This window comes from Rissa tridactyla, chromosome 16 (assembly GCF_028500815.1).
Source record: "Rissa tridactyla isolate bRisTri1 chromosome 16, bRisTri1.patW.cur.20221130, whole genome shotgun sequence".
In the NCBI taxonomy this organism is placed as follows: Eukaryota; Metazoa; Chordata; class Aves; order Charadriiformes; family Laridae; genus Rissa; species Rissa tridactyla.
Window position 1 is genome coordinate 6008925 of NC_071481.1, and position 16045 is coordinate 6024969.

Genomic DNA, 16045 nt, shown 5'->3' on the forward strand with positions numbered 1-16045 from the left:
TGTGGAAATCTAGCCGGAGGGGAGTTGCTAGAAGAGAAATAAACTTGGTTGCTGCTTTCTTCCTCCCCATCCCTGCACATGTGCATCCTTTGGCTGCTCCGTGTCCTGGGCTACCCTTGGTGATACCCCTTCCATCCTGGCAGGGCTCCTCGTTAGGTGCCACTCGGCTGTTTCTTTGGCAGGTGGATCCTTTTCCCTTGAGGTGTGTGACCCATTTCACCCTGCGCTGACTGATGTCACCACCCTTCACACTGCCCTGCCTCTTCCCTGCCACCAAATACCTTCTTTGCCTAGGTTTTGGTGGGCACCTCTTTCCTTGCCTGGTTGGCTCAATCCCTGCTCAGATATCTCCCTGTCCTGGGGAAGGGCAAGTGCATCACATCACACTGTTCCCTCACTTCGTCTGCTTTCGCCCGTATCGGGTTGACTTTGGCCGTAGCACGCAGAAGAGGAGGTGCCGGGGCCGGGGGGCAGTTCTGCAGGGGGCAGGGATGCTCCCTGAGCCGCTTGTCACCAGAATGGCACAAAAGGGCGACTTGTCTGTCCTCTGCGCCGCTGATAAGGCATGTCTGCCTTCTGCTGGAGCGTCCCTGCAGATCCGCAGGGGTCAGGGTTTCTCCCTTGCTTTTATCCAGGCTTTTCTTCACGGGGCTTCGATCCGTACCGTTTCTCTGCCTTGGGGTCGGGGTGGGTGAGGGATGATGCTCTGCCGGTCCACTGAGCACTTGGCTGTTCTTGGGGGGGCTCCAGGCTTCCAGGGGTGGGGAACCTCGTGGGTAGGGGGTGAGGAGTGGGACCGGGGGGTGGCTGAGCACAGTGACCCCTTCCTCGCTCCGACTCCAACAAGCTTTTCTCCATGGCCAGGGGAACCAGCCTGCGCTGCACGGGGAGGAATGGGGCAAGTTTACTCCGGTCTGACCAACTGTTTTTGCTCTGTTTTTTTTTTTTTTTTTTTTCCGCATGTGCTGTCCTCTCCCACGTGGATTCTGGATTATTCATTACTAGGTAAGAACAGCATTTATCTCCTTTCTTGGCCTGAAAGCGGGGCAGGGGAGGCTGGGATGCATTTGGTCTTGACACACAAGCATGCTTTGTGCGATGGGAACTTATGGCTTCCAGAGAGCGGAGTGCGTGTGCGTGGGAGGCCGATTCCTTGGATCAGCCTGTTCCTGGGCAGTCGCTAGCCCCAGAGTGTTTTTGGGTGCCTGGGGGGGCTTCCTGGGGTAGAGGGAGCTGAGGGCGGGCAGAGCACAGGGGGAGGGAGGGTGGAAAGGGCTTGTCCCATTTTCCCGCTGCTCCAAAAGAAACTGCCTTAGCCCCTTTCTCCTCGTGGTCAGGGGAGCGTGAATAAAATTTCATTTTTCCAGGAGTGGGATGGGGCCTGTGGCTGAGCATCGACTGCTTGACTAGGCATCGGTGGCTGGGGAGGGATCGTGAAGGTGGAGATAAGGATACCTGGAGTGCTTTAAACTGGGGGGTGTCTTTCTCCTGCATCTCTGCACCAGCAGCCGGAGTTGGTAGTGATGCTTTCCATCCCAGGAAAGGTGGGAGGGCTGGCTTCTCTCGGTGCTCCCGCATTCCCACTGCGTGACTGGCACCCACGCCAGACATCCCTTCTGGATGGGTTGAACCTTTCCTTCTCTGTCCAGTTTTAAATCTTACAGTGAAATATTCTTGGCCTTCTCAGCTTCCTGCTAGGGCCATTGATGCTCTGTGAGCACAGCGAAGACCCCAGCTTGCTTTCCTGGCCCTCCTGCGGGCAGAAATGATGCAGAGTCTTTCGAGTTCTGCGGAAGTCCCGCAGGAGAGCGTGTTAGGGGCTGGCGAGAGGAAATGCCGTGAGTTGCAGGGCCCTGAAGCAGAAGGGAGCTAGTGCCGTTGGATACTCTCAGGCTTTGTGCCACCAGCAGTATGGTGGCTTAGAGAAGTAGGGAGGGGGCAGTTTTTAATGAGGTTTATTTGGGTTTTTTTGTCCTTGCTTTACCCCTAAGGCTCTGGAGTGGGCAGCCACAAGTCCTTCACTGAACTTTGCTGCCAGCTCTGCTGGCCTCTGGTGCTGGCCCGAAACTTGTTTTCTTGGAATGACTGGCTGCTGCCTCTCTAATCCTGCTTTACCTGGCTGTGGGCTTTTGTGCCATGCTGTCTCCCAGCCGGTTTCCTTTCATGCTAATGATCCCTTAGAATAGCCCTGTTTGCTCACCGCAGTTCGCAGCGGGAGGCTCTTCTGCATCCTGGCATCTGTCTCTGAGATTTTGCTGCACCCTTAAGTACATCAGGTACCTGGAAAGGACTATAAATCTCTGGCGGTTTGCCGCTCCTGGTCCAGAAGATCGCCCGGTAGTGGGAGATGTCCTGCTTCAGGTCTTCTCTTCCCAGTTGCTTGTGTGCCGGACTTGGTAGATCGGGAGGAAATGCCCTGGGGACCGGAGCGTTGCATCCTTGCCCCATGTCCTGTCTTTTGCTTGGACTCATGCCGTCGTCCTTAGCTTTGGCACTGACTGCTGGGCACGATGGCTGTAGTTTGCTCCTCGTTACATCTTCTCGGAAGAGGGGATGTACCAGCCCCCCTGCAAGAAGAGAGCCCCGAGAGGGAAGGCAGCCTCTGCCCTGGCTCTCCTTGCACCAGGAGGGACAGTGGTTTTCCTCGTAGGGAATACGCAAGAATAAACGTGCGGAGAAGTGAATGTTCAATGCTAGTATTGCTGCTGGGAGGATTATTTCAGCGGATGTCTGTTCTGAAGTGCCAGCTCGTTCCTTTGCCGAGAGGAGAAAAGGGTCAGCTTACGCTTGAAAGGAAAGTGTGAGGTTAATGGTCAGTGCGAGTACAACACTCTCGCTGCCTGGTAGCTTCCCTTCTGGAAACCAAACCCACGTGGGGTTTGACTTCGGTAAAGATCAATAGGATTTATAGAGGCTGTTCCAAATCTTCAGGGTCAGTTGGTCAAGTGGGGTAAATTGGGAGAGCTTCGCCGAAGGTTATAACGTGTAATTGGTAACAGTGCCTCCAGTCCGCTGCTGTGATTTAATAGGCAACCTGACCCTCTCCCCACAGCCTCCGGAGCAGCGGCCGGGGGTGCTCGCACTGAAAAGCCCACCAGGGTTTGATGGGCCTCATCATCGTCATTTTAAGAGCGCTTAACACCAGCTCTAGCCTTTAATTGTGTTTTCTGGTCTCTGCTGTTTTCCTTCTGTGCGTCAGGTTATCTGATGGCCTAACCAAGGGCCACCCCTTCTGCGCTGCGGATGAGGGGGAGGCACGTTTTGGCCTTTTAAAGACAACTTGGAGTCCTGCAGTTTGAAAAATACACGTTTCTAAAAACGTTGCCATTTGTCTTGGGTTTCCTGGGTTAGGGGCGCTCTCTTCATGAGAAACTTAATTGGCCAGTGGACAACAAGTTGGCCATGAGGCAGCAGTGTGCCCTTGTGGCCAAGAAGGCCCATGGTCTCCTGGGGGACATTAACTGAGAGGGGATCTCAGCAATGCTCATCAATAGCTACAGGGCGGGGGGCAAGAGGATGGGGCCGGACTCTTCTCAGTGGTGCCCAGTGACAAGACAAGGGGCAACGGGCACAAACTTGACCATGGGAAGTTCCATCCCAACATGAGGAGGAACTTCTTTGCTGTGAGGGTGGCAGAGCCCTGGCACAGGCTGCCCAGAGAGGTGGTGGAGTCTCCATCTCTGGAGACATTCAAAACCCGCCTGTGACCCTGCTCTGTCCGGGGGTTGGACTGGATGATCTCCGAAGGTCCTTTCCAACCTTTCCAGTTCACCCTTAGGAAGGAGGAGGGCAGCTGCTGGCTGAGGCAGTCGGGTAAATGCGGGATTTGTGCTGGAATCGGGTGGGAGCGGGATTAGTAGGCCGATGGCGGGGAGCAGCGAAGGATGTTATTTCAGCGTCTCCATTAAACGATGGAGAGAGAATTTTCTTTAGCCAGAGAGAAGGGAGTTAAATGCTGTGAACGCGGGCAGCCACGTGTGCTGTCTGCCCTACGTGGGACTCTGGCAATGACAATTCTCCAAAGGGAAAGAGAATGAATTTTAATGAAATCTTGAAAGACTTTAAATTTTCATGTTAACTTCAATTATTCAGGACAGTCGAAAAGCAACTTTAGAGCTTCATAAAAAGAAAGGAAAATAAGAGGCCAGTTTGAGATTTTATTTTATTTTTTAGATTAATCGATTTGCATTTTTGTTCCACTGCAGTGAAACAGGGGCGTTTTAAAGGCACTGGTGTTGGTGATTGCATCTGACAGCAGTGCTGAGGAGGAAGGGTATCAGGAAATGAGTTATGTACTGCCCGGGGCATGCTAGAGGTACCAAAAGAGCCCGGTGGGGCAAAAGGCTGTGTCACCAAGGACGTGGGGGACAGTATCCATCCTGGGCAGCTGATGGGGTTGCAGGCTGGCGCTTGCTGCTCAACCCAGAAAATTGCCCGCATGAGAAGGTTCCCTGTGCTTTTAGCTTCCCCAGTTCCGCACCATACCTCTGTTAGCAGCTGCGTGTCCCCGGCTGGTGGCAGGGGACACAGTCCTGCCCTGAGAAACGCCTTTCCACTTTCTGACCTGGGACAGGCAGGTATGAGCCAGGCCATGGCTTGCTCCGAGCGTGATGCCGGCCCGTGGCTCTGGCCCTGGGCCCTGCCACAAAGGGCAGCAGCCCAGCGGGGATGCCCCCGTTGTGGTGGGCTTTCCATCCCGCTGAGGAAGTGGCCGTGATGGTGAAGAGGACAAGTGTGCGCTTTCACCACCTCCTGGCCAGCTCTGTGCAAGGCGTGACAGAGTGAGAGCCACGTTCAAGCTCTCAGGTGGGTCTGGTCTGCTGCTGCCAGGGCCTGGGTACCACTAGGACATCTGTGGTGGGACCTTCTGCCTCTCCAGGCACTTCTCGGGGAAGCAAAGGACATTCTTGTCATCCAGCCCACAGTACAGGCGTTCAGAGTGCCACGCTGCCGAGAAGGAGATCCCCCGAGATCGCGTGCTCAGGCTCGGCAGCAGTGAGCGTGAAGAAATGGCTGGTGAAACACAGGGCTGTCGCCCTGCTTCCGGAGCCCGCTCCTCGCCGTGCAGCCGACATCCCTCTTGTTCGCTTTCAGCCGGGACCCGCTGAGATGCAGCTTGCTCTCGGCGTGGGGACTGCACCAGTGCTTTGCCGTGACCCTGCCTCCTCCTTCCAGTGGCCCCGCTGTTCAGAGCATCCTCCGTTCCCACCCATTGGAGCAGCCCGACGCGCTGCGGTCCTGGCTCTCGGAGCTCTTGGAGTGTGTGTGTGTGGGGGATGCTGTGCGTCTGCCCGTGCCTTGCTTGCTGCTGGTTGCGCAGCTCGCTTCCTTCAAGGAGACGCTTGCTTCTAGCTCCTGTGGTCTTTCTCGCTCTCCTCTGGCTGAGCCCAGGGCATCTGTCGGCGTTTCTGTTTTCGGCTCCCCGGCCGGCTGATGCCTTGCCTCCCTTTGAGGGTGCCCCACTGGTGCGGAGGGGCTCCGTAGCACAAACACGTCTTTTATTCCCCGCTGCTGAGAGCTGCCAGCCCTGGCTCTCTTCCCAGAAAGCAGCGCCGGTTTAGAACATAAGCAGCTATTGTCTTAGCCCCGGAGACTGCCATCTGAGCTCTGCTGGCGTTAGGAGGGGATACAGCGTGCTAAAGGGACTTGAGAAAGGTCCCCAAGGAATAGGGGAGATTTGCAGGCTCTCCATTATGCTCGTCTCACCAAAAATAATGCGGGTGCCTACTCCTCCTTTGACATTCGAATCGCTCTTCCACCCTGGCCCCGGGGGTGGCTGTTACAGTTAGTTTATGTCTAGCAAAGACTGGGTCCTTTGTCTGGCACGGGCTGGAGAAGGGAATGGGGGGAAAGAGAGGTCCCACAGTAAGGGTCTCCCACTGGGAGCACACCCCAGCTGGGTCTGGGGTCCCTCACGCGACCCAGGTTGTAGGGACAGGGAATTGGCTTTGGGCATGGATTCCCCCCGTCTCTAGCGAGGCGACAAAGGCGCTGGTGAACATCGTCCCGCGTGCGGCAGGCAACACCCTCTCCCGCTCGGCTTTGTAGCACGTTCCCCTTGCTGAGGGATGCATCGGGGGCGATTCTGGTGTGGTTTGAGAGCACGAGGAGCTGCTTCCCAGGGTTTTCTCTCTCGGGATAATAAACCCCAGGTCCCCCCAGCGGGGGCTGTGGGTCTGCGGGCCAGCTCGGCCCCCCGGCAGGGGATGGGACCGGCCGTGGAGGGCAGCAGTACGGCGTGCTGGCTGCTCAACCACCCTCCTCTTCCCTCAGAGCTGGCGTGGGGTGCAGGAAGGCAGAATTATGAAGATAGCCTGCTACAAACCAAGAGGTTCTGCCCGCGCTTTTGTTTGAAGAAGCTGAAATTCAGCCTAAGGGATGATTTAGTAAAATGAATAGGTGGTAAGTTGTCACCTGACGGGGGGAAACTGGTGCAGCATGGAGGAAATAGTGGCTCTCGATGCCAAGGGCTGAGTAGCGGGGGGCTGGTCCGGTCCCTGAGGCGGCTCGTGGCTATCCTGCCTTGTTTTTGGGTCTCCTCATTCCGGAGAACAGAACCAGCTCTGCAGTTCTGTGCAAGGACCTGATTGACCTGTTCTTATTTGTGTCTTTGCCTTTGATTTGCTCTGGCTTCAGCCCTGTAATCCAAGGAAAATCACTCCACGGGTAAAATTATAAGCAGGGATGGAGGGGTTAGGGCAGCCGAGAGTCCCTGCCAGATCCTCTAATCAGCCTCGAGTTGTGGGGAAGGAGACGAGTTCCTGCAGTGTCTCGTGCCTGGTTTTTTTTCCCCCCCTCCTGAAAGCAGGGAGGGTGCAAGGGAGCTAATCATGAGGCTATTTCACGAATCATTTGGCCGTGATGAGCCGCAGTCGAGAAAGAGAGGGTTCGAGATGCTGAGTTTTTTCAGCTTAATCTGCCCGAGCGGTGATCCTCTGCCGCTCGACGTGCTGGTGCCTACAGCCAGCCCGGGCTGAATAAACTTTCCCTGGCTTCAATAAAAATGTTAGTGTAGTAGAGACTCTGCCCTGTGGGTTTTTTCCTCCTCCTCCCCCCTCTCCCTGCCCCGACCAGCGCGTCCCAGTACCCAACCCACGGCAGCTTCTTAAAAGCGTGTTTGGTGGTGGCACAGAGGGGAAACCTCAAATCCTTGCAAAGCAATTACTGCTAATGAGACACTTCCTACACATCTGGTTTCAATTCTGGCAGTGTTTTTTGGGGACTGGCTCATCGGAGCTTGGGAATGGAGGAAGGTGGGAAAATCCCTGCCTCCTCCTCTCCCTCCAGCAGCACCCTCCTCCCAAGGTGGCAGTTGGGCTGCTCGTTAAGCTCCCATCTCGCTTGCCAAACCTAAACAATTAACGCAGAAAATTGCACCTCTCCGGGGAGGCTGAATTTCAGCAGCAGCAATTATTGGATGCTGATCGCATGCCAATTGATTGATATGTCTTTTTTTTTTGAGAGAGAGTGTAATGTGTTTAATTAGTGTGTAATTTACAAATGCAGGGACGGCTGGATGCCCCAGACTTAAGAAAATTTCTTGATTAAGTGCCAATGGAGAAATTTCTTTTTTTTTTTTTTTTTTTTTTAACGTGTGATTGCTTGGGTTTTGTTTCTTTGCGTAGGGATTCAATATTAAATTGATGGAAACTGGCTATTCTGACTTCTTCCAGCCCCTCGTCGGGGTCGCTGGATGCCGGAGGTGCGGCAGAACCGCCAGTTCCTGCGGGGCTGAGCTGTCAGCCCCACTGCCGGCTGGGAGACGGGTGCCTACGTGCCCCTGGCTTCCAGCGGGACCTCGATTCCCGGTCCCCAGAGCTCTTCCAGAGATCCCACGCTGGCCTTAACGTGGATTAGGTAACCCCAAGCCGCAGGGGCTTCAGCTCCGGTTTCTGATGGTTCAGTTCAGGTCTTTGTTTGAATGCAGATTTGCGTGGAGCCCGGGCCCCTCTGGCTGCTGGTTTTGGCAGCCGAGTGCCTTGTTATCTCAGTCCAGAGTGTGGCCTCGGAGCAGGATGCAGGGAAACAGTAGGGAGGGTGACGGAGAGAGGGATTTCAGGAAGTCTGGGTTGCTTTTGTGCGCCGAGCAGCGGGAAGGTGGCGTGGGAACCCTTGGCTTGTTTCCTTGGGAATGAGACAGTCCAACCTGGACCTCACTGACAGGCTTATCGGGGACATTAGCGTGAGGGCAAAGAAAACATGGTGCTGTCGGGTTCCTGGGATCCATCAGGGATCACAGAATCATAGACTGTGTTGGGTCGGAAGGGACCTCTAAAGGCCATCTCATCCCACCCCCCTGCAGTGAGCAGGGACATCTGTAACTAGATCAGGTCGCTCAGAGCCTCATCCAGCCTGGCCTTGAACGTCTCCAGGGATGGGGCCTCCCCCACCTCTCTGGGCGACCTGGGCCAGTGTCTCACCACCCTCAGTGTAAAGAACTTCTTCAAGGATCCTCCCTGGCTCCTCAGAGCCCGGCTCTTCAGGTGGTCCAGCTTCCTCCCTTGGGTGCACTGTCTGGGTGCACCTGGGGTGCAGGTGGGTGATGTCCATGCCCATGTCCTTCACCAGCACAATGTGGGCTCCTGCTTCAGAGGAGGACTCGCAGAGGAACCCTCTTGTCCTGTATAGAGCCCGTGTTGGGTTAGAGGGTGTCTTTCTGCAAGGGCCAACTCACAGGTCCTCCCTCCTCTTCAGGTTGGGATCTCCAGGCAGGGTTTCCCCACAGCTTGCCTTGGTGAGTTCTTCTGACTGGAAAATTCTGCTTTCTGGGAAACGGTCTGGCATATGCGTTGGTTGAGTATCTCAGGAACTGAGCTGTTAAGCAGGAGATAGTTCCGGCCTTTCAACAGCTGTGTTGGGTGACTTGTCCAAGACACACGTGGTTTCTCAGAAGTACCACTTTTCATGATGTAATGGCTCAGCTCCTAGCAGGAGTAACTCAAAAAGCATGTCCTGGGTGCTCCAGAGAGATAGGTCTGCATTGTTCCAGCCATGGCTGCGTGCCTGGCCTGCGCTCCGCAGGCATGGAATGGCACGGCACCAGCGTCCCGCTCTTCATTGCTTCTCTGCAAAGCTCGAGTTTATTCCCCTGCTCCAGCTGTCTTTCTGTCCAGGATAACTTTCTGCAGTCAAGTGCCTGACCTTGGAGTAGAGCTTCCTGCTCTCCTTTCCTTTTTGTTTTATTTAATATATAGCAAAACAAACTTATTTTCCCCTTCTTGATGTCAACAGCTGCCGCATTGAGCCACGGCACGATGAAGGGGAAATCAAAGCCCAGTGAAATTTGCTGGAGTTGAAAGGCAGGTCAGGCTCCGGGGTTACTCATCTCAATTGCACTTTTGTTCTAAAAAACGAGAGAGGGGAATGCGTGCACCCAGCCGGGCTGGCGTTACGTCCCGAGCCTTGGGAAGAAGGAGCAGGAGCCGTGGGGTGGAAGCTCTACAGGTCAGCGGGTGTGGGGAGGTGCTGGGCTGTCCGGGACTCCGTCGGGTGGCCTTGGCGCTGGAGCAGGGCTGCGTGGGTGCCTGGCTGGCTGTTGCTGAGCAGAAGAGCGGTGCGGGGGCCGCCTTGGGCTCGGGGACCTCCGTGAGTCACAGACGACTTCTGACTCCACGGGGTCAAGTGTTCAGTCTTGCTGGGGCAACGCCAGCCCGAGTGGGTGCGTCTCAAGTCCCTTAACCCTTCTGGGATTCTGTTCCCCACCCGTAAACTAGAGCTGCCAGCACCCACAGGGGACGCTGACCCGCTTCTCCATCCATGTGGAGTTCATCCCATGTGCTCTTCCCCGTTGTTCTGCAGCCAGGTGGGCTTTGGGCTTGAAGCAGCACTCGTGGCTCTTGTCGTGGTGCTCCAACGCTGCAGTTCCCGTTTCCTGAGGGCTGCAGCACTGAAGTTGGCAGCTCTGCGGGGGTCTTGGCCAGGCAACTTCATCTTCTCTTTGTCACCATCTTTGCTCCTCCTGGTTTTCCCCGGACTCTGAAAAGCTGCTGCTGTTGCAGTCCCAGTGAACATCAGGTTTTGGTATCTGCATATGAAAGCTTTAGTTGCTGGAGTGGGCAGAAGTGACACTTTTCTACCCAGCACAAAGCCCCAGCTGGACCTGAGGGTCTCCACGCCTTATGGTGCCGCGGGGGGACCTGAAAGAGGAGGTGCTGCTTTGGGAATGCCGTGCTTTGGCACATGGGAAACAAGGTCTTTGCTTCCAACTTGCCCTCTCTCCCGTGTGCGCCGTACACCTCTGCCGCGGATCCTCACTCGGTGGCCCTGGGCATGTCACTTGCCCTCTGCGCCCCGGGGGGGATGTGGTCTGCTGGAGCGCGGTGGAGTGACGTGGTGCCCTGCCAGGGGGGTTTCCCCGGGGTGCCGGGGCTGCGCTGCTCGGGGTGAGGAGCGCTGCGTGCGCGGTAAATGATGTGTGACCGCGTGTTGTGCGGCGGCTGCCGCCATCGGGGAGCTGCTGGCTCCCTGCCACGCCGCCCGGGCTGAGCCACCTCGCACCCGCGCAGCCAGGGTGGGGGGACCACAGACTTCCCCTGCTCGGCGGGAACGTCCCCCAAAACACGCAGCGCCTAATGGCTGCCCACGCTGCTCCCTGCAGTGACTGCCTCTGTCTTGCACCCGCGGTCACCTCCTTTCCCTTGGCGACGGTGGGTGGTCGTGTTGAATCCCCTGAAACGCGCTGGGCAGACCGCTTTGTAGAGACCCCGACTCAGCACGCCGTGTCCCCAGGGCTTCTGTGCCTGAACGCCCCTGACCCCTCCCTGCACAGTGGCAAAACTAAGTCTGTTCTTCTGTCCCAGACGCGTTGCTGCTGCTCTCGTGCCTTCCTTTCCCCCCGGCAGCGGGGCTCTCCAGAGATGCTGCCTTGGCAAGAAGGGGTAGCAGAGTAAGAGGAGGTGGGCTCCATTCCCCCTGGCAACCCCAGACCGTGCTGTCCAGGGGCCCAGGAGAGCCATTTATAGAATCACAGAATTGTCAGGGTAGGAAGGGACCTTAAAGATCATCTGGTTCCAACCCCCCTGCCATGGCCAGGGACACCTCCCACTAGATGAGGTTGCTCAGAGCCCCGTCCAGCCTGGCCTTAAAAACTTCCAGGGATGGGGCTTCCACCACCTCCCTGGGCAACCTGTTCCAGTGTCTCACCACCCTCATGGTGAAGAACTTCTTCCTAACGTCCAATCTGAATCACCCCATCTCTAGTTTTAATCCATTCCCTCTAGTCCTACCAGTTTCTTCTGCGCGGTGACAAAAGGACGTGATGGAGGTAGCACAATCCACGTCATTTTAATTTAAAGGCATCAGAGCAAAGGAAGGGAGGGAGCGCTGCTGTCCTGCAGCCAGACACTAATGTCTCATCTGCACCAGAGCTGGCCATGGGGGCTTGGCTTTCGTTTCTGTTTTTCTTCCTCTTTTTATAAATTAAAACCCCAAAATAACTGTGCTGCTCTGGGATATTTTTAAGCTGTTTTCCCCTCTTCCTTTCTTCCCTGCATCTCCCAACAGCTCAGAGCTGAGAGGGCTCCCGGTTGCCAATGGAGAAGGCTGCACGTCACTTCCTTGGCATGGGGCCGTCTCCAGCCCTCAATGCTCACTTTGTTTTTTTCCCCTAATAGTCTCAGTGAGCTGTCAGGACTCTTCACAGTGTCGCATTACCCATGTCCCGCAGCCCATTGTGGGAGCCGCTGCTAACGTGGCATGCAGAGCACGGGGGGAGGCCTCAGCGCCCCTCAGCCCGGGTACCGGGGCAGCGGGTGAGGATCTCAGTTCCAGCTGCATCCTTGCCTTTCTCCTCCTCCTCCGTTTCCTCTGCTATGTGACCCGGCACCACCCTCCTTTTCCCTGGGGACACCCACCTCTGTCCCCAGCATCCCACCCTTCTGGCCGTGCTTCCCCTGGGGCTCAGTGTCTGTCCTCTGGCAGCAGCCTTTGAGCATCCAGCCTGAGAAAAGCACCGTGTATTCCAAATTCCACCCCGCTCTTAACTATCTGGTAGCGAATGTGTGGTCCCGCGAGGAGACAGAGCCGTTTTGGGGGGGAATAGAAAAGAGGGGTTAAGAGTTGCATGTCGGTTTAGGAGATACCCATGTCCTGGTGGGACACAGACCTGGCTGTGACGGCAGCTCCAATTTCCACAGGCATCTAGAATGAATGCCATAATGGTTACAGGACTTCTGTACTGCCATAGATTACAGATAAATAAGCTGTGCTCCATAACAACTATTAAAATGCTCAGCCGTTTAACTGTTAACCTTTCATTATGTGTGTTGGGAACCTCGTTTCATCTTGCGCTCTGGTTTCCTAGCCTTCAAAAGTAGTTCCAGCCCAGGTGACGCGTTTGGGTAGGGAGGTATCAAGCTGCGATGGGTAAAGGATGTGCCCCTTTGAGCTGAATGGGAAACATCTGACCCTTGGCAGGCTGCACCGGGAAGCTGGCGTGGCTGCGCGTAGCTCCAGGCTTAGGGCCTGAATACTCCCAAATTGTGAGGTTGGTTTCAGAAAAATCATCTGTTGACAAGGCAACCCGTGAAGTTTAGCAGCGAGTGCGTGTTGGCTTCTGAGTCTTCGGCTGCGCTTGTTACGTTCCCCAGGACCTCCTTCAGTCGTCCTTGTAAGGAGAGAGTGCAGGCTTCTCCGTGGATCAAATCAGCTGCAGTATCTGATCCGGCAAGCTTGTGTTGGGTGCCCCAGATGTTCCTGATGGGGTTCTTCTTGTTGCCGTTTGCGCATATTTAGTGGTCAGGTTCGGAGGCTCCCTGCTTTTTACCTTGTTGTGCTGTTGCAGTGTGGAATACCATCAGTAACAGCAGGCTCCTGCTGTTTCCTGGATATCTGGAGATTTGGGAGCCCGTTGTGCCATGAAAACGTGTTTAAATCAATGGGCTTAGAAGGCCAGCGATCCAGCCATGGTCTTCTGGGGTGAATTGGGAGCTAGTGCCCAATGCTGCCTGGAAAGGGCTGGAAGAGATGGATGGAAGCTGCCCCAGGTGGTGGGGATCATGGAGCATTGGAGGAGGGGGTTGGGAGAGGGGAGGAAAGCTTTGGGTTAGCTGGCTGTTTTCTTGTTTCTAACTGTTTTGTTCTCTCCTTTTTCTCCTCCCCCTCCCCTGCTTTCTAAAGAACATAGGAAGCTTCTTGCTGGTAAGTGGTGGTGTGTCATGCAAAAAAAAAAAAACCCAAAAAAACCAAAACCATTTTTTCCATCCACCATCAGACTCGCTGGCTAGTCCGTGTCATTCTTCCATCCACCCAGGATGCGCTGGAGCAATAGAAACCTTCCGGAGGTGGGAACAGGCGCACCCATCCCCGCGGCCTCTTGGCTGCAGAGGGTGTGCACTCTGGTGTGCCTGGAAGGGAGCTATTGCTTTTAGATCACAGTTTGAAAAACTGCTTTTCCCCTCCGCTTACACCTTGCCCGGCCTGATAGCGTTGCCTGGGCTCAATTGGATTGCTGCTGTCCTGGCACAGAGCAAGCGCCGGCTGGTGCGGCACCAAAAACTGTGATCTAAGAACACCTCTCACCTAGTGCTTGTCTCATGTCCAACTCCATCCTCAGCCTCTCACCATCACCAGCTGCCTGGGGAGGGTGGGGAGAGCACTGCCCCAGCTCATACTGGGGGTAAAGCGGCCGGGTTTGGCTCTTGGGCTGGCCTGGGGGGGGGCGGGTTGTGGCCGCACGTGATGCAGTTAATGAAGGAGGGCAGAGCATCCTGTTCAATATATTCGTCAATGACCTGGATGATACAAGGCTGGGGGGGGGCGTGGCTGACGCAGCAGAAGGCTGTGCCACCATAAAGCGAGACCTGGACAGGCTGGAGAGTTGGGCGGAGAGAAACCTTATGAAATTTAATAAGGGCAAGTGCAGGGTGCTGCACGTGGGGAGGAATAACCCCCTGCACCAGGACAGGTTGGGGGTGACCTGCTGGAGAGCAGCTCTGTGGAAAGAGACCTGGGAGTCCTGGTGGACGACAAGATGACCATGAGAGCCAGCGATGGGCCCTTGTGGCCAAGAAGGCCAATGGCATCCTGGGGGGCATCAAGAAGAGTGTGGCCAGCAGGTGGAGGGAGGTCATCCTCCCCCTCTGCTCTGCCCTGGGGAGGCCACATCTGGAGCGCAGGGTCTGGTTCTGGGCTCCCCGGTTCAAGAAGGGCAGGGAACTGCTGGAGACGGGACAGCAAAGGGCTACCAAGATGCTGAGGGGACTGGAACACCTCTCTGATGAAGGAAGGATGAGGGATTTGGGTCTCTTCAGTCTGGAAAAAAGATGACTGAGGGGGGACCTTATCAACGCTTAAAGGGTGGGTGTCAGGAGGATGGGGCCAGGCTCTTTTCAGTGGTGCCCACCGACAGGACAAGGGGTAACGGGCACAAACTTGACCATGGGAAGTTCCATCTCAACCTGAGGAGGAACTTCTTTGCTGTGAGGGTGGCAGAGCCCTGGCACAGGCTGCCCCGAGAGGTGGGGGAGTCTCCGTCTCTGGAGACATTCCAACCCCGCCTGGACGCGTTCCTGTGCCACCTGCTGTGGGTGACCCTGGTCTGGCCGGGGGTGGGACTGGGTGATCTCCAGAGGTCCCTTCCAACCCCCACTGTTCTGGGATTGCTGGCAGCAGGTCGAGGGCGGGGGCTGTGTGTGCCCCCGCTGTGCCGGCTGAGCTGTGAAGCTGCAGGTGTGGGGCAAACACACCACAGACCATTCTGGGCATCTTTCTAGCAAAAACAAGTGAAGTGTGGGCACGGGTAAAGCCCCCAAGGTATTCCTGTCCCTGCTCCTCTGTCCCCTCACTTGCCTTGCACTGTGGCTCGTCTCCTCCTCAGCCATCATCTGCACAGACAGTTGTTTTAAACAGTGAATCCCAGTCATTAAAACAAACCGTGTGCGTGCCCTGGCTGGCGAGAGCAGCCCTTGGCGGGTGAGGGTGTCCGTGGCTGCGGGCTGGCTGGGTGCCCGCTTCCCCGTGATCCCCGGTGCCTGGGAATCCTGGCATCCCGGGAGCCTCGTGGCCGAGCTCCTTTGTTTGGTGGCTGTGGATACGGAGCGTATGTGAGGAAGGCGTTTGGCATGCGGTTGGGGCTGGCGGTTCATCTCGCGCCCTCCCCCTGCATGCACCAGCCTTTGTGTGAATGGAGGATGGGGCAAGCACGGCGTCTCCCCGTGCTGCTGCCCCTCTCCAGTGTGCCCGGGCACCCGCTCTGCCGTGGCAAGTGGTCCCAGGTCTGTGTTTGCCATGGACAAGGCAGCTGTCCCCTGCGTGTACGGCCAGGGCTGGGTGTAGAGGTATCCAACCGCTTCTCTGCACCAGCTTTGATTTTTGGGGCTGCTCCTCTGCCCGCACTGTGCTCATCTTCAGCCCTTTAGGTTCGCCGCTGACCCACACGCATGTATTGTTGGATAAGAGCTGGCTTTTGGGTGCGATGTGGGGCAGGACGGAGCCGGGGCGGCTCAGCTCACCTTGGTCTGGGCGTCACGGCCGGCTGTGACAAACCCCGCTGAACCGAGGAAAAGGGAGTCCCGCCAGGACTGGACCAGCTGCGGCCGGTGAGCTGTTTAAAGCCATTGCTGCTGTATTTCCTCCCTGTTTTGTGCCCCTCATTATGTGTAATATATAGACTGTAGCGCGCAGATCGGGAGGGGCAGGCGAAGGGCGTGCTTGGACGTGTGCCCTTGCTGCAAAGGCGCTGGAGGGGGAACAGAGGAACATAAAAGTTTTATTGAAAGCCGCCTGCTCCTGGCCTGGACCCTGGGCCTCTCTGGCTCCGGGAGGAGCGAGGAGAGAAGCAATCCAAGCCGACAGCATCCCCTGCCGGTTAATGCTTCCGTGCCTCTCGCTTCTGAGGTGCATCAGCCGAGCTGAGAGCGTTCCGCTCTCCTCCTGGGTGCCACCGGCTGGGTGCTGGTCGCTGCTTTCGCCACCGGCACAAACGTTTTGTTTCCAGCCGTCTGTGGCTGACAGCGCGAGAGCTGGACGCCGCCTGCTTTCGGCTCTCCCAGCCAACAAGTGGGCAGGAGAAAAAAGGCTCTGGGTCCCCGGGGCTGCCCGCTCCCCC

At 56.3% G+C, this 16045-nt stretch overlaps 1 protein-coding gene across 2 annotated transcripts in view; it reads left to right on the plus strand.

Annotated features, from left to right (window-relative positions):
* Positions 1–16045, plus strand: part of AGRN (agrin) — a 132408-nt gene that overhangs the window by 37233 nt on the left and 79130 nt on the right. Inside the window, exon 3 of one of the 2 annotated variants that reach the window (XM_054222521.1) lies at positions 13117–13137. The exons of the other annotated variant lie outside the window; for it this stretch is intronic. Within the exon in view, the coding sequence (XP_054078496.1) occupies positions 13117–13137 (21 nt within the window). The remainder of the gene's footprint in view (positions 1–13116; positions 13138–16045) is intronic. 2 annotated transcript variants of the gene reach the window in all.